The sequence below is a fragment of the Eublepharis macularius genome, chromosome 4, assembly GCF_028583425.1.
Source record: "Eublepharis macularius isolate TG4126 chromosome 4, MPM_Emac_v1.0, whole genome shotgun sequence".
NCBI classification, from domain to species: domain Eukaryota; kingdom Metazoa; phylum Chordata; class Lepidosauria; order Squamata; family Eublepharidae; genus Eublepharis; species Eublepharis macularius.
The window spans coordinates 70,446,609-70,464,249 of NC_072793.1; the positions used below are offsets into that span (position 1 = coordinate 70,446,609).

Sequence of the window (17,641 nt, forward strand, 5' to 3'; positions counted from 1 at the left end):
AAACCCTAAACGGATTGGGACCAGCATACCTGAGGGACCTCCTCATATGTACCTGAGGGGCCTCTCCCCATATGTACCTCACAGAGCTCTTAGATCTGCAAGTAAACACCTACTGGTGGTCCCTGGACCCAGGGAGGCTCAGCTGGCCTCGACCAGGGCCAGGGCATTTTCTGTCCTGGCCCCAACCTGGTGGAATTCTCTGTCGGAAGACACTTGGGCCTGCCAAGATCTTGTATCTTTTTTGCGGGCCTGTAAGACAGAGATGTTCCGCCAGGCATATGGTTGAGGCCAGCACTGGATCCATCTAATTAGCCTCCCTGCTGGTCTCCTGCCATTGGGGGGGGGAGCATATGGTCCATCTGCTTCCCCATGCTTGAGGAGTTAGAGGTTCACCAACCCACACTTCCACCCTTTTCTTCCCTTGTGTATGGTGGGCAGGGGAAGGGAGAAGGGTGCCCCATCTGGATGTGGATATCCATGTTTGCACTGAGATGCTATTTTATTGGTTTTACCTATTGTATCTGAGAGCAGAACCACAAGTGACAAAAGGCACAGATTGGATACTTGTCAGCTTCCCTCAAGTTTTGATGGGAAATGTAGGCAGCTTGGCGGAATGTTGGACAAGTGACAGTTGAAAAGTCCATTGGTCAGCAGTCAGAAAGCGAAGCTGCGAGACCAGGATGCCTACATTTCCCATCAAAACTTGAGGGAAGCAGACAAGTGTCCAATCTGTGCCTTTTGTCACTTGTGGTTCTGCTCTTATTTATGATTGTAACCCGCCCTGAGCCTGCTTGAGGGGAGGGAGGGCTAAAAATCCAATAAATAAATAAATATCAAAATGTCTAGACATTATCCACAGGATCACAGAACTCATCAAATTTTGTTTGCAAATTATGCACACTGACATTACATACCTGCTGAGCTTATTGTTTATAAGTCTTCCAAGTTCAAATAAAATTCTAAACTATGTGCCATTTTTAAAAAATGATGTATGTCTGACAGGTTTACGAAGGTTATGGTCAAACAGAATGCACAGCTGGTTGTACCTTCACTACTCCAGGAGATTGGACATCAGGTACTAACTAAATGGGATGCATAACTTAATTTTAAAATGCATGTTAACTAAGTGATATAAACTTCAGTGCAGTTGGACACTTAGGCTACAGCAGTAAGAATTTATATGTACTTGTGTTGGAGAACTCCACGTACATACAAAGCTTGTGTTTAATGGTCTTGGAGCAGTAGTGTCCTTTTTTTCTTTTTTCCCTTTAAATGTTTTTAAAATTAATTTTCCAAACAACAACAAAAAAGTCAGCCACCATCTAAATAACAAACGTAGAAAATAAGATTCCAAAACGAAGGGGGGGAAAACACGAAAAAAAGGGGCTCAGATGTTGATTTTGATTAATTTTCTGATTTGTATATGAAATAAAATCATGCCATGTTTCATAGAAATCTGACATTTTAGCATCACATTTAACTAATCTACGCTGATAAGCCATAGCTATTTGCCATAACTTAGAGTACTAATGATGTAATGATAAAATTGTGGCAGATTTCCAACACTTTGCTATTACCATACTATGGAACCTGGAGCAGGAGTTTTCTGATCTGTGTCCTGTGTCTTCTACATTAGGAGCTGCAGCAATGCTAACATTAAACAAAACTTTACCTGTATGTATACCTCTCGGTTATACATATATAATTTCTTTGTATTGTTGCTTTAGTGAGAAATTGTTGGCCCTATTTAGATTTTGTTTTTTTCTTGGCCTGAGGGAAAACTCAGGAGCAGACTTCACGTTTATGTACTGCTTCCCTTATCTCTTTTATTGCAAGAAAATATGTCAATAAAGTGAAAACTGCTAATTCAATGGTGCTCAGATAACTATGTAATGTACTCAATAATTTGCTGAGTTCTTTTTATTTTTATGCCTTTTATTCTTTAAAAAAAGACAGTTGTCTCTTTGTGGTTTGTAGGTCATGTAGGAGCACCTTTGCCCTGTAATTTAATCAAGCTAGTGGATGTTGAAGAACTGAATTATTTTTCTTCCAAAGGAGAAGGAGAGGTATTTTATCAAGTAGTTGATACTCTTTGCTACTTCATTTGTAGCTAATAAAAAGCAGTGAACCAATTGTGAAGGGCACGGTCTGTGTTCATCTGTGCTAAGGTACATTGCTCTATGATATCAATAAAGCGAAAAACAAAAGGGTAAATTTAGTCCCATATAAGCAGGTAAACTGAGCAAGACAATCCTTTTGTACAGTTCTTATAATAGTCCAGTATCAGAGCTCCATAGCAGCAGGAATCTCTAGAATCAACAAGATTGCCTGGCTATATGGCATCCTAATGGCTTTCCAGCCCCATACAAACATGGGGTGATAATTCTTCAAACAGTGGCACCGAATAGAACAGAACTTCTCCTGCTGGACAAGATTAGATCCTGCATCTATTTAACTGCTTGAGAGATTTTTCATTTTCTACTTTAAAAGCGGTCAAAGCAATCTAGGCCAATAAGAACTGTAAATATCTAATATAAAACAGAAATAATAAAACCAGCTGCAAAACCATACATTTCAGAATGCGGTGGCCTCTATATTTGATTAAAAATTGCCTGTTGCTAATAAGACATTTGTATATGTGAATCTGAGTACGGAGGAAATTCTGCAATCAGAGGCCCTCTCTCTGGGACACATCCTCCTAGCTCAGGCTACTCTTTGCATCACTGCTCCCTAGAGTTGTGGGTGAACCATTTGGTTTTCACTATAGGTTGTGTATAAGATAGAGATACTGAATTTACTATGTTATGTACTTCATTTATCATCTACCTTTCTCATCAAGACACAGGGTACGTTACAGAATTATAAAACAATGCAATTAAACCAGTATGACACACACAATAACAAAAGATTATGACATTGCTTCCTATTTGCATGTATAAAGGGCAAAATATGGATTTCTCAGGGCAGAAAAAACTGCTGCTGACAATCCAAGAATAGTGATCAGAAGCTGTGCGCTTGTGTAGGACTAACTTGGTGTTATCCCCGTTTTGTTGTTCATACACATGTGCAGCTGATCATAGTATAGCATGGGAGGCTGTTTCTGAAATAGGCCCCCTGGCCTATAAGACAGTTGCATGCCATTTTCCAGGACAAGTAATTATTATTAAGACTTCACGATGTTATATCTATACAATTAAGAGTAAAAGAAAAAAGAAAACAAAAAAACCCACACCTAAATTACTGTGTTTTTTTTCTTGTTCTCTGTGTTTGTTGTTTATTGTGTCGTGGTGTGTAGTTTATACTTTCAATAAAGAAATTTTAATTTAAAAGACTTCATGATGTTGACTCGCACACACATTATAGTTCAGAATCAAAAGTAATTGCAATTGTAGTAGCATATGTTTATTCTGAGAACAGAGCTTTGGTGTAGAGATTACAACAAATTTATCTCTCTTGCAGATCTGTGTGAAAGGTCCAAATGTTTTCAAGGGCTACCTGAAAGACAGAGAAAGAACAGCTGAAGCATTAGATAAGGATGGATGGCTTCATACAGGGGATGTTGGAAAATGGTTGCCTGTATGTACTGAATACCTGCTAACATTGTGTGTAAAATATTGAACAACAGTGCAGTTTACGAACTTCATCTTCTGAAACAGTTCCTTTAACCTTTCAAGGACACTGAAGGAATACATTAGTTGGACATTGACATAAACGTTAAGTTTCTATGCAGGTAGGGCTGCCAGGCCTCTTGCTATGGTGGAAGGACTCCAGGCAGCAGCCCTCATTGCTCAGAGCAGCAGTGAAAGAAAAAAAAATTGAAACTGGCATCACTTCCAGGGGAAACCTAGAAGAGATAAAGGGTAGCTCTAGGTATCACTGGAAGCTTTATGGTTTTACATCTTTGTTTTTCATGCTATGATCTCTTCACCCCCTGCTGGTTTCCAGGCGTGGCCTGGCAACCTTGTGAACCACTGATAACACTAAAAGTATAGTGGGCATGATACTGAACAATGCTGACAAGGTGTGTGATATAGTGGGTAGAATGTCAGACTTGAAGGAGGGGGGGCTTTCCTGATTGTCAGTATAGCTATCTCAACTTAACTTACCTCACAAGGTTGTTGTATCTTCTTTGGGAGAAAGGATATGACTATTATAGATTAAATAAATAAATTTAAAGATCATACATCTTTCTCCCTTCTGGTAGATTTTAGAAATCACAGAAAGTGACTTGGTCTCTCTTGTAAATCCTGCGTTAGAGCATTTTGGGAGTGCGGACTGGCATGTCAGTGTCATGCCAGCACGCTGACCTCACTTCTGGAGAAAACTGGAAGTGATACGGGATGCTATAGAACTTGCAAAAACTTTATGCTACGATACCAGAGTTTTCCACAAATGCTAGAGTATTCCCTGATGACACTTCTGGATTTTGTTGGAAGTGATGTTACACACTGGCATGATGCTGGTGTACCTCCCCCCAATGGCTGCCATTTTCTCCCACTGGTCTTTCAGATGCCAGCAGGCAAAGGCCAGGTTTATTGAGAGTTGTCCTGCTATAGTGGAATGTCGTAAAGTGCTGTGCAGGGCACTTGAGCCTTCCTATCATAATGGAATTATTTTCACTGTAATCTTTTCTTTCCTACTGACAGAACGGTACACTTAAAATCATTGATCGGAAAAAACATATATTTAAACTGGCTCAGGGAGAATACATTGCTCCAGAAAAAATTGAGAATATCTATATTCGTAGTGAACCTGTGGCCCAGATATATGTACATGGAGATAGCTTACAGGTAACTCTGTGTATTTGTATACGTTTCCTTGTAATTTGGTCAGGCATTAGAGACCAAATTTGTAATTTTAATGCCTGAACTGCAGCTTTTTGAGAGTTGAATTTGGGGGGAGGGGGAAGCCAGGATTAACGTTCATTCCACATCATATGGCTTCAGACTTTATGCCACTTTTATGCTGCAGTGTTTTGCTCAGTTGTATGCATGTCTGAAGAAATGAATGCATCATTACTGTGCTTCATCTTGCATAAAAATGTATAAATAAGTTCAGCATGTATGCACTTGTAATTGCATCATTTGTATGTACAATGTAATGTACAAAATGGATACAGGCTGCTGCTGATTCCGGTCATCTGCCCAGAAACTCCTTTCTGTTCTTAAAAATACAATTAATGGGAGGTAGATACAGATACAGATAACTTTATTGCTTCTGCACAGCCATAGCAATCAACAAAACACGAAAAGAAGGAAAATACAATCATATCGATACCAAATTACAATATCAATACAAATTATCACATAAATTGATCAGTGGAAGGAACATTTACCAGCTTGCATTCTCTCATTGCCCCAGGTATGACGCATTCTGGGAGATATAGCCACCTGTCAACTAAATTGGAGCTGAGGATATTGTTAATTATTCGTACATACATTCTGTAGTATCTGCCTGGAATAAGCAAATCACTGTGTTCAAGAATCAAACAGTACACATTCATTCAAGCTTTATTGCTAAAATGTCTGAAGCCATCCTCCAGATGGTACTGAAAAGAGGAGGGTTGTGGAGAAAAAGTCTAATCTTTTTGCAGAATCCATTATAAGGAAATTGTTATCAGAAGTTAGTAGGTCAACAGAGGAGTGCCCTTTGTCTTGTGCTCAACCCCCTTCTACACACATGGCCTCATGCACATACACACTTGGTGATCTGACAGGGGTGATAAGAGGGGGAATGAGAACAAAGGGCAAAGAATGGTGGTGGGCAGCATTCACCTTTAGAATCAGAGCAGGGCAATTTTCAAGTTATCAAACTGGGCTGCTATCTGATAAATGAATATGTCTCTACTTTTATCTACCTTGTTGCAGGCCTTCCTGGTGGGAATTGTGGTACCTGATGCTGAAGTCATGCCAGGCTGGGCCAAGAAAAAGGGGTTTGATGGAACATATGCAGAGCTCTGTAAAAATGTGGTATGTTTTGTTTTCTTACCTGCAAGCACATGTGCATCATAAACATACAAGAATACTGATGGTCTGGAAAAACATTACAATAAATGAACACAGATTAAAATTATAATTAGTCAGTGCTCTTGGAGGTAGGTTTGTTGTACGGGCCTATAGTAGCAAATACTGGAGGAGGTTGTCTAGTAAGATAAGCTTCAAAGCAACTTCTGTATCAGGGTTGGGATGTTTATTAGGAAGATCCCACCAGATAAGCACAGTTCTGCATTATGACTGAGAGGAGACAGTAATGTTCTGTTCCTCTTTTTTCATCAGTGCCCTTTCAGTGCTTCCTGTTGCACTGCAAGCCCCATTTTCACAGAAAAACTATGGGATTTCTTTGGCAGTCAAGACCCAGGGGGGAAAGCAGCAAAATTGGCAGAGCTTAATATTGACCAGAAATGTTCTAGCACATGTTCTTTGCAGCAGCAATTTGAATGACAGCTACTGTCAAACTAGAACTGTTTCCCAGTATATAAGCTCTAGATGTGTGGCAGCCAACTGCAATTTGTATTGCAGTAAGCCTCATTCACCTATATATGCCAAAGTCAGGCAAGGCACTGTCACCTGGGCTGAGGGGATGGTATCTGTTGAGTGGCCAAGTAGTGTTTCCTGCCGCTAATTAATCATCCATTGTAGAAGTGGGAGGAAATCACAGGAACAAAAGGCATGAGATGTGATATAACTATTGCTGTCTTTGGAATGATTCTTTTATAAAGTAGCTTCATTTCAGAAGTGGGCTCATATTTAATTGAAAACCAAATGGATCAGAGAGTATTCAGATCTCTGAAGACCAGAACTAAGCTCATATGCCAAAAGAAGAATTTAAATTTCCTGTGAACATACAGATATATATATTTATTTATTTATTTGGTACATTTTTATTCTATCCTTCTTCCAGGCAGGTTAGGATGATATACATTGTTCTCTCCTCCTTTATTTTTATCCTCACAATAACCCTGTGAGGTGGGAGAGGCTCACAAAGAGAACAAGAAAACCCAGCAAACTTCCATATGGATTTCCTCAGATATGGATTTGAAACTGAGGCTCCCAGATTTAACCATGACATATCACTAGCTGGTATACAAGCTAAGGAAACTTTTATAGTACCAGAATTATAGTACCAGAGCCTTAGCTGATACCTGCAATGTAAAAGTACAGTTATGTTTATGCTTTGCAAGTACAAGTTTATTTTCTTTTATTAAAAAGCTCTTTTAAATATCTGACTACTATTAGAGTCCAAATAAGCAATTCTAAAATATGGAATTATTTACAATTTAATAGGGTTGTTTTACTGCTGTGTAAGATAGCTTCCTGGCTGTAAATAGATGCTTCCTGTATTTTGATTTAGGTGCTGAAGAAAGCAATAATGGAAGATATGGTGCAGTTAGGGAAGGAAAGTGGACTTCATTCGTTTGAACAGGTAAACCATGAACTCTCATGATTATTAGGATCAGACGAACCACCTCTTTGCGATGAATAGGGAGGAGTTTTAGCATGCATTATATAACAGTCCCTGTACCTAATTCCATTTTGTGGTTAAACTGATACTATCTTTTTACCTGTATTAAAAATATCTTGTCTATTTTAAAAAAATGTATGAAAAGTATTGTTAACGAAAGTCTCATTTTGACAGATAACACAATGAATGTTTTAAAATATCATTCCACTCAAGCAGAGAACAGTATTGGAAAGTCAGCTCAGACTCTTAATTACCATTCTTGTAGCTGACCTGGAAATACAGCTTTTCTGCTTGTTCTCTATGCGTAGACTAATCTCCTCTTGACGTCCTCACAGATATTTTTTTAAACAGATCTACAAACGTCAAATTGGGAAAGGTTCAGATGAACAGATGCAGTATCCCCCTCCCTTTCTCCCCCCTCCAACATACGCACACAGATACACAGAATAAATCCTCATTAAGTCTAATCTAAAATAATATTGCATTGTGTTTCTATTGCAGGAAGCTTTACTACTATAGCTGTAATATCCCAGTCATGCCTTAATTTCTTGGCATGCTTATATGAGGTTTGTTAGAAACTCTTGTAAATAGGATTCTAGATAATGTGGTTTCCTCCTTTTTCCAAAACTGGTCTTTGAATTCTATATTGGAAACTAGTTTGTTTTTGCCATAAACTTTATGTGCTGTAATCTGTTAATCTACTAGTTGATCTAGCGTTATCCTTGGGGTTATGGAGGAATGCTGCTTATCACCAAAGCGTCTCTTTCTCAAATGGCACAGGTCCTAGCCTATAGGTTGTGAGCTAATCACAATGGACAGCAAAGCAGATTTGCCCTCCTCCCCTTTAAATATTTTATTTTCTATAATTTGTTTATTTACTCATTCTTTAAATTCTCCTCATGTCTCTTAAATGCAAGCAAACCAAAATAAATTTCACTACTGGAACTCTAATAGCTGGATCAAAACCACGAAGCAAAAATGGGAGCTTTTTTGCTACAAGCATGTTTATGTCAGGTACTAATTGATCAATTGTGTTCTAAATTGCTTATATCTTTGACAAAATAAAAAGACATGCTCCATAGTTTCAAATAGAACCATGCTTAGAACAGGGCTTTTTAGAATAGCAGCCACTCAGAATGGCAGTAGGTAGTACATTGAATCTGGCTAGAAAGAAAGCTGTTCTATAAACTGGAATAGTTACGAAATCCATATATGAACAACAAGAATTTGAATATGTAAACCCGAAAAAAAGCAGGCGAGCACACACAACGGGCACAAAGAACAGTGCTATTTAGGTTCGACATCACCAAAGCATCTAAACATTGTAGAGTTAATATATTTAGCTTTGAAATACAAACTAAAAATCACAAGGAAGAAATGCTGAGAGTATAAAGAAGATGCCAAAGACAAAAGTTACTGGCTGTAAACTCGTATTAGGAAACTTGTATTGTCATTACTGATCGCTGAGTCATGTTTTATAATCATTTCCCATCTTGGCTGAAGTATTTTCTAGATGTTCCTAGAGTCCTGACTTAATTAAGGCACCCATCAACCTATATCGCTTATGTATGTGGCATAGAGAAGACACTAGAGTTTCTCCCTTATCTTAGATTTTTAACATTTAGTACATGGAGTCTGGATCTCAGAGCAAAAGTATAAATCTGCCTTGTTATTTTCTGTCACAACATAACTACAATGTGGCAAGCTGCTTATGTCAAAGTTCATCTTTTAAAATTCATGTAATAGCCATGTTCCACATAGACCAGAGCACCCCTAAGGTCCCAAATAAATGTTATGATCTGTAATATGTAGTGTTGCAGTCCCCTGACTGGGCTTTGATTTTGACACACTTGAAATCAGGGATCAAAATCAGGGGCCCAGATTCAAATAGGGATCATGGCACAGGGAGAGAAAGGACTTTAGCTTTCTCCACCATGCTGTTTTCCTGGCCCCAAATAATCCTGAGGCACATCATTTGTCTTGTTCAGCAGACTGTGTATATATTGATGGGCTACACATGCAGACCATCAGCGGAGCAAATAAGACCATTGGTACCATTTTTGATCAGGGAAACTACACAGAGGGAAAGATTACACCCCCTTCTTCCTCTGTGCTGATCTAAATCAGGGACCTGAGCACTTGGGGAAAAAGTTCCTCCACTCCTGGTTTCTGATCACTGGCATCAAAAGCAGGTTAGGGGAACCCTACAATTTATAAACCATAATGCATAGTTTGAGCCTGAGCTACTCTACATTTCCCGTCAAAAAGCTTCTAAACCCCACAAAATGTTTGGTGTCTAATAAAGATCTTAAAATGAATCAATGTATTTCTTGGGGTGTTTGGATCCAAGCCATGACCTCTGCTCTCTGAAGGACACATCTTGCTTACATACATTTCAATATTATGGAGAGGGGCACACACCTTGTCACTGATGGTTCCTTCTCTGTTGGTGCTGCAGACAAAGATAAGCTGCTTTCTGTCTTTATTTCCTGCAAACTCAAAGGCAAATCCTTCAGATAAGTGGAAAGTAGGGAAACTTGGAGAAAAATTGCCAGTTCTTTTAATAGAGACTTAATGTGTAGAAATGGGCAGCTGAAGCTTTTCATGACATGAAGGTAAATAACATCCTGCTCAGTCTCTGTTCAAGGGACAGGACATTTCTTTCTCCAGGCAGTTGGCATCCTTAGCAGGAAGAATCCTTCTCAGCATACCTTCTGTTGCCTGTAGCCTGACAGCACACCTCTTCTGTCTCTCTCCATCTCAGATATAGTGTGTTCCTCATGAACATATCTTGAAACATTCATACATTGGCTGTTCGTGCTACTTCTGGGTGCTATTGGAGACCAGATATCCTCAGTGTGGGAATTATCTTGCGGGGTTATTTAATGACTTTAGGAAACATCATTTTTAGATTTGGAATTGGATGCCATCAATATGCAGATGATACCTAGCTCTATATCTCACTATCTGAATCTCCTGATGATGCTGTAGAGATACTGAGTTGCTGCTTAACAGCTATTGAAATTGAACCCAGACAAGAAAAAAGTGATGCTGGTTGGAAAAGCAGAAATCTTGAAGGACATTGAGCTTCCAATCTTTGATGGGGTCCAGTTGACCCTGGCTGACTCAGTGAGAAACCTAGGGGTTATATTGGATCCAGCACTTGGTTGCTGCTCAAGAAGCAAGTAAATGCAGTGGCAAAAAAGGCCTTCTCCCAACTTAGACTAGGCTGGAAGATGGCTCCTTACCTCAACACAGCTGATCTGGCCACCTGGATTCATGCCACAGTAGCATCGAGACTAGACTACTGTAATTCACTCTACATTGGTCTCCCCTTAAAGTCAACAGAGACTCCTCCTGGTGTAAAACTGTGGCTTGTTTACTTTCAGGAACTAGAGGGAGCACGCATATCACTTCCATTCTGCAGTCACTCAGTTGACTGCCCATCAGTTACTGGACTCAATTCAAGGTCATGACTATTACATTCAAAACCCTTCATGGCTTAGGTCCCTTACATCTGCAGAACCGCCTCTCCTCTCATGTTCTGCCATGGCAGCTTTGCTCACCTGAACAAGGCCTTCTGCAATACCACCTGTACACAATTGCTTGTACACATGCTTTCTCTCTGGTAGCCCCCATCCTGTGAATGGAAGCATGGTACCCAACACTTCTGAAAACCAGAGAAAAACTTTCTGAACAAAGGCCATGTAATGGCCAGTTTAGTCATTCTAGTCTACTCCTCTCTGTAGCCTACATTATACGCATGTCTGTACTTTTCAGTTAGCAAAAAATAATAATAATTGAAGTATTTCCAGAATTAATACTTAGAGAAACATATTTTTAATATTAAAATGAACTTGGCAGTCTTTAGAATTATGAATGAAAAACAACCATTTCCTTCTATCAGTTATTTCTGCAGTTTAAAATAATGCTGAATTAAAGGGTAGGAGAATCCCCATATTTCCTGATTGTGTCAGGAAATATGTCAGGAAAAATGTCTTTTGATGCTGAAAGTTTATTTTCAAAATTATTTATAAATATGCATTGTGTGCATCATTTAAACACCAAATGAAAACAGGAACTGGTTTATTTCGTGCTGTGTCTTTCTGGTTCTTAATAATGTAGAACTTTGTTTCAAGATGAAATTGTAGATAGATATAACCAAATTACTTAATATTCAGTAATTTGTTGAGAAAATTTAAAAAAAAATTAAAGACTTCTCCAAAACATTAGTGGTGTTATGTGCTGTATGAGAGAGTATAGCTCAGTTGAAAAAGCAGTGGAAACTGGAACTGATGGAGCCTGAATTCTCTGCTGACCGAATCTGAATAGCTTGAATCCATTCAGTTAAATGAGACTTCAGAAAAAAAACAGTAAAATTTATAAAAGTCATATTCTGTGTCCTTGTCAAAAAGCCAACACGTTGGGAAAGTATAGGTCTTTTAATGATGGATCATCATGATAGCTACAAACTAAATCTTAGGGCCAAGCTACACATGACGAATGACACTTGAACAGCAAGTGTATTTCTCCCTGTTCACTTGCCCTCCACTCAATCCACTTGCTGTTCAAGTGTCATTCGTCATGTGTAGCTTGGCCCTTAGACAGTGTGAATGCATGCGCATTTTGTAGGAGTGGGCTCACAGGAGAATACTTAACATACATTAATCAATGCTGGGATTGTTGCATGTCTAAATACCAAGTAGGCAGAGCATCATTACTTAAGCAATGCCACTTGGTTCATCATTACAGTCCTTTTAAAAAAACACTTTTTTAGATTGTTATTTATTTTCAGGTTAAAGCGGTTTACATCCACACTGAAATGTTCTCTGTACAAAATGGCTTGTTGACACCTACATTAAAAGCTAAGAGACCAGAGCTGAGAGAATACTTCAAGCAACGGATAGAAGAACTTTATTCAAGCATCTCCATCTGATACCACGGGAAGGTTCTTCAGAATAATGGACTCTGTAGTGATATTAGGATAATACTGAAAAGTGACAAGTTAGAAGGATGCAGCTGAAATGAATAAGCATCTGTTCTTTTTGTAAGAGCTTTCTGAGGTCTGAAGACACCATTGCTGAGTAATTCCTTTACCATCTAGTTCTAGTTCCTCTCATTGTAATGGATGCTCTAGAAGATTGTTTTAAAACATACTGGACAGCTATTAAGTTCTTTACATTGTACTCCTTAAAGTATTTTACATTCACATTTTTTATTAATGACCACAGAAATTCCCTATTAAACGGGAAGGCAAAGCAGAAATAGATCTACCTATTTTATATTACACTCCTCTGAACTCCTGACTGATTCGATAATATGATGTAAAAGGTTTCCAGATATCTCTGTGGATGGTTACCATTATGAACTCTTGAGAAAAAGGAACTTCTTGCCCTGGTTCACAGGTTGCCATTGCATGCCCATACACCTTCCATGTGCTTGTATAGGCTTCCCTTTCAGTTGCAGTGGAATGCATATATGGCCCAGAACTCACTGCCACTAAGATGTTACAGGATAAGTGAGACAGAGACTAGTGGTCTACCTCAAACGTCCTTTTGACTGACGATCAAATCTACAAATAAGTCTTTTACCCTGATCTAGAACTGAAATTGTTGATTGTTCTTAGAGGCAGCTGTTATACTCTGCAAAATGTACATTGAATTTACTTTGCTTAATCAATCCATGAAAGAAAATTGATTTCAAATGTATTTTGTCTTAGACCATGAGACATGCTGGATTAATTGTAATTTAGAGAAATATTTTAGACATTTATAGGCCTTGAATTCTTCGTATTTCTTAGGGAGGATATCTCCATTGCTAGACTTAAGGATACTTTTAAAGAGAGAGATTGAGGGTTGTGAAATTAACAGGGCAAAGGCTTGCTCTTAATATTGCATTTCAGCCATATTAAGAGAAGAAATGGAGTTCTGACAGAGTTTCCTGCTTGGCCCTATCTCAAAGTCAAGTAGTTTCCAGACATTTAAGATGCCAAGTCTCAAAAGCTAGGAGGCTAGCTTGGAGCCTAGAGTGAGGCCTCTTCAGGCTTCAGGGCTCCTTGATGCCAGTCATGGGAGCATCAGCTGCTACTTCTGCTGACAACTTTCGCTTGTCACTGCTTTCCTGACTGGTCCTCACTTTTTAGACTTTCCAATGCCCTGCAAATTGATCCCCTAGAATATCACCCTCAATAATTGAGCTTTGATCATTGCTTCCGCAGTGGCTTTCCTACTTTTATTGTATAGATCTCTCTTGTGCACCACTGACATTTCCAGCCATCAGCATTTTTCCTTGTAGAACTGCTTCATCTGCATAGGCACATCTGAATAACATGAAGCCCAAGCTTCAATGTATTTAACTTTAAAATGGAAATTTGGAGTTGGGTGGAGGTGGAGGGACTGTGGAGGCACTAAATGCCTGGTTTTTGCTTTTGCACATGTGTGATATGCAGTAAGTTTGATCCCTGATTTCAAGTGTGAAGCCCAAGTCTCCTAATGTCATGTTAAGACAACAAATCCGAAAGTTCCTGAATGGTATGGTTGGACTGCTGTGATATAATCCTTGACTTGCCATGAGATATTTCCCCATTGTGAAACGATTGCTTTAAAATGCTGTCACTAGTTTCTCCTAGACTTTTAAGCTTCTTAAATGTGGCAACAGAAATTGGTGCCTTTCTGGTGCACCCATTTAATAATTTACTTTTGCTAAATAAATGTTCAGGGTCTCAGTGTGGAAATGAATACTTGCTCAGGCCTTTGTGTGATGCTTAGGAGTTAATATGTGGATGTAAAATTAAGTCATTGCCTATTCTAAAGTAGTTGTAGAATCAAGGTTTAAAAGTATCTGCATATACAAGGAGGGTTTGTGAATGTATTACCAGAACTGTATAACTATCAAAGTTAACCCCCTCAAAGGGTTTATTCTGTGCTTGAAAATGGGTCACACACACCTAGTTCTGATGCTTTTAAATCTTCCACAAGGAACAACTTATGTGGACCATGTTGACTGGTGCTGCCATCTGATGGGGTTTCATGTAATAGCACAGCTAACATATATGCGACCATACTCTTGTGTATGGCTACCAGGAAGCAGTGCCTGCAAGTGTAGTTGGATGGGCTCGTGTTTCTAATCCCATGTGGCTGTACCTATATTACTTCACATGGAAGACTTTAGAGCATCTGTTCTAGGGCCCACGCTTTTAAGAAGCAAGCACTTTGAACTTCTTACACTAGAACTGCAATCATTTCTAAAATCATCTATGTATTAAGTATACTTTTTCAATATCTTGCCTATATGGAGATGCTGTATCAATTCAGTGTAGAGTGGAGGCAGACATTAATTTCCTTTCTTATATAACAGCCTAGTGCAATTTCTAAGCTAAAAAGACTATAAAACTATTGATCTAAATTCTCCCATACATGTCCTGAAACAATGCGTCTCAACTTCAACTGAAGAATTAAAACAAGAGATTAATTGATCAAGATTTTTATGTAAATCCTAATTTTATTAATATTTGTTCTGAACAAATATCATTTGAAAAATGATTCGATTTAGTAAATTCGATTTAGTATTTTTTGTGGGTATAAAATGAGGTGCTGTATTTTTCAAATGCCTCACGTGATTTTCTATTGCTCAGCTTTTCTGTAATAATCAGTGCAAAACAATGGAGAACGAACTAGTTTAGTGTCTTTGTTCTATCTTTTTTTAAGGCCAGTAACTAGATCGACACTTGAAAACCAGCAGATAATATAGCAGATAATGAACATTCTAATTTACGTATTGTACCGATGGGATATCATATGCAAGGCCCCCCCCCATGGTTTATGTAATGTTTGGGAAGAATGATTTATAATGTACATTTTTCAGAACTGTAAATAATGGGGAAAGGTGGCATACAAATTAAATGAGTATGTTAGCCTTGTACAAATCGGCTGTTCTAAAGATGTTCTGTTTTAATCTGTACAGAAGATCATTGGATATTTATAACAGCCTTTAATTCTTTAAAGCAATCTGTAGGGACATGATCCAACTAATAATCCATCCAATTGACATGTTAAGAATTTACAAATTCCTTATAGTTGGACAGGGAAAAATGTGCTTATATTGATTTTTTTTTACATTTCATTTTAAGACTTGGAAGGTTGTAACATTGACTGGATTGTGATTGTTGTAACATTTTTTTCAGTTGTACTTTTTTATCTTGAACAACTGTAGTTACTGAGCCCATGTAAGGAAATTCCCAGTAATTGTAGTATTTCTAGTCTTATCTGTGTGTGCTGTTCATAAAGACGTACACTGGGACCTGGGCCGTTTCCACTGCCTTAAAATAGCGGCAGGCTCCTGGAACGCTGGCGGCTTCTTTGTGCAATATGAGCTGAAAAAATGCTCCACATCTGTTTTAAAGAAAACATCGCCTGAAGAAGCTGCCAGCGTTTCAGGAGCCTGCTGTAAATAAGGTAGTATGGAAGGTAGTAGTATGTTTAAGGTAGTATGGAAATGGCCCTGGTGTTTGCAACAGGAAAAAAGAACAACTTAGAGATATTAAGCAGTGTAAGATGTTGTCATGGCAAGGCAAATGTCAGGACTATTGGCTAGATAGATTGCTGACTTTATTGTCACTTGTTTTCCATCCCTAGAGATAGAGAATACTTGAAAGCACATCTCATTAAACTCAGTCACATGGCATGAATGCAATTTAAAAGGTTTTTTTCAGACATTGGTGATTAACATTTAATGTATATTTGGTCAGTGCAGTTCACACTATTTCTTCCCACCTTCACATTGTTCTTGACCTTAGCAAGGCAACAGTTACATGGAAGATACTATGCAGTTGGCTTGAGGGATGAATTTTGAACCTTTAAATGTTACAGCAACCATGTGAGATGAAGCCTTCTAACTCCTCTGTTGCACCCATAAACTATGTAAGGCATCATATTTCCAGGTAAACATGCATAGGCTTGATGTTGTTAGAAGGATGTATATGAATGCACAAACAAATAAAGCCAAAGGACTTGAATTTAAATTGACCTTAAGACTATCTGCACTAGGAAGTAAATGCATGGGATAGAATGTATTCATTCTTACCCAAATGGAATATCATAGACTATAATGTTACATAATTGAAGGAGGATAGAATATTTAGGATCTAAGAGTTTGTCCCAGCATGCATGACTGGAGAAGTTAGTATGAACTTCTCCAGTGGCATCAGGTCCAGTGGATCAAGCCATGAAGTTATGCCAGCAGGCAGGTAAACCAGCGCACATTCAGGATCAGGGCACCAATCAACTCAAAGTTTGAGCAAAATCCCAAGTTAAAATGGAAAAAAAAATCAATTTAGCATCAATATCACTGAAATTAAACTGATACAAATTCAGATAGAATCAGAATTTGGCTTTTAAAATTTCGAAAGGTACCTCTTCAGGACATAACTATTATCAGAAATAAATTCTGAACCTTTCAATAGTTTCTATATCCTGATGATAAATGAAGAAACTCTGACACTGCACCTGCCTCTTTCTGAAGCCCATTAAGCACCATGCTTCAGCTGGTGAGAATGTTAAGGTCTTGATCAGAAGAACCAAAAAGTAGTCATCTTAGGTCTTCTGTTTACAAGACAGGACTATCAAAACATCCAACTAGATGGGGGAAGGGAAGGTGCTCTAGAACCTGGCATGCTTTAGTTGGAAGAATTATTTTGAGAAAACAAAATTTTAAAAGTCTAACTGAAAAAAACGCACAGTATTTCTAACTTAGTTATGTGCCCTTGTAAGAAACGAACCAAGTCTGGTTCACACATGCATGTGCATCATTAGATTACTTTCACTCAAATCTGTGAACTTTGTCCACAGCATGATGTCTCAACTGAGATAAAGCAATATGAAGTTTTATCTGTTATAGCTGTTTCATACATAAAGGATCACCTCAGTTTGCAGCCACTGACTGGGGAACATACATGTGTGAACTTCCCTTGGTACTAATAAGTAAACTGTAGATTATGGCATTCTGTAACAAAATGCAGGCATTCCTACAGAGTAAGAGAATGTTGCATAATTTTACATTATGATGACGCTGCTTTACTAAAAAAATATCCAGTATAATATAAATGAGCAAAAAGTACGTAAGAGATTTTTAAAAGCAGCATAAGGATCTACTATTTGAAAGATAAACCTACACTGAAATGTGA

At 38.3% G+C, this 17,641-nt stretch overlaps 1 protein-coding gene across 2 annotated transcripts in view; it reads left to right on the forward strand.

Moving 5' to 3' along the window:
• The window catches only part of ACSL6 (acyl-CoA synthetase long chain family member 6), a 77,969-nt gene extending 63,784 nt beyond the window's left edge, over nucleotides 1-14,185 (forward strand). For both annotated transcript variants that reach the window (XM_054976140.1, XM_054976139.1), the window contains 7 exons: nucleotides 1,003-1,075; nucleotides 1,978-2,066; nucleotides 3,460-3,576; nucleotides 4,647-4,790; nucleotides 5,868-5,969; nucleotides 7,351-7,422; nucleotides 12,257-14,185. In XM_054976140.1, the coding sequence (XP_054832115.1) occupies nucleotides 1,003-1,075; nucleotides 1,978-2,066; nucleotides 3,460-3,576; nucleotides 4,647-4,790; nucleotides 5,868-5,969; nucleotides 7,351-7,422; nucleotides 12,257-12,397 (738 nt within the window). In that variant the 3' untranslated portion in view covers nucleotides 12,398-14,185. The remainder of the gene's footprint in view (nucleotides 1-1,002; nucleotides 1,076-1,977; nucleotides 2,067-3,459; nucleotides 3,577-4,646; nucleotides 4,791-5,867; nucleotides 5,970-7,350; nucleotides 7,423-12,256) is intronic.
• Nucleotides 14,186-17,641: the final 3,456 nt, after the last annotated feature.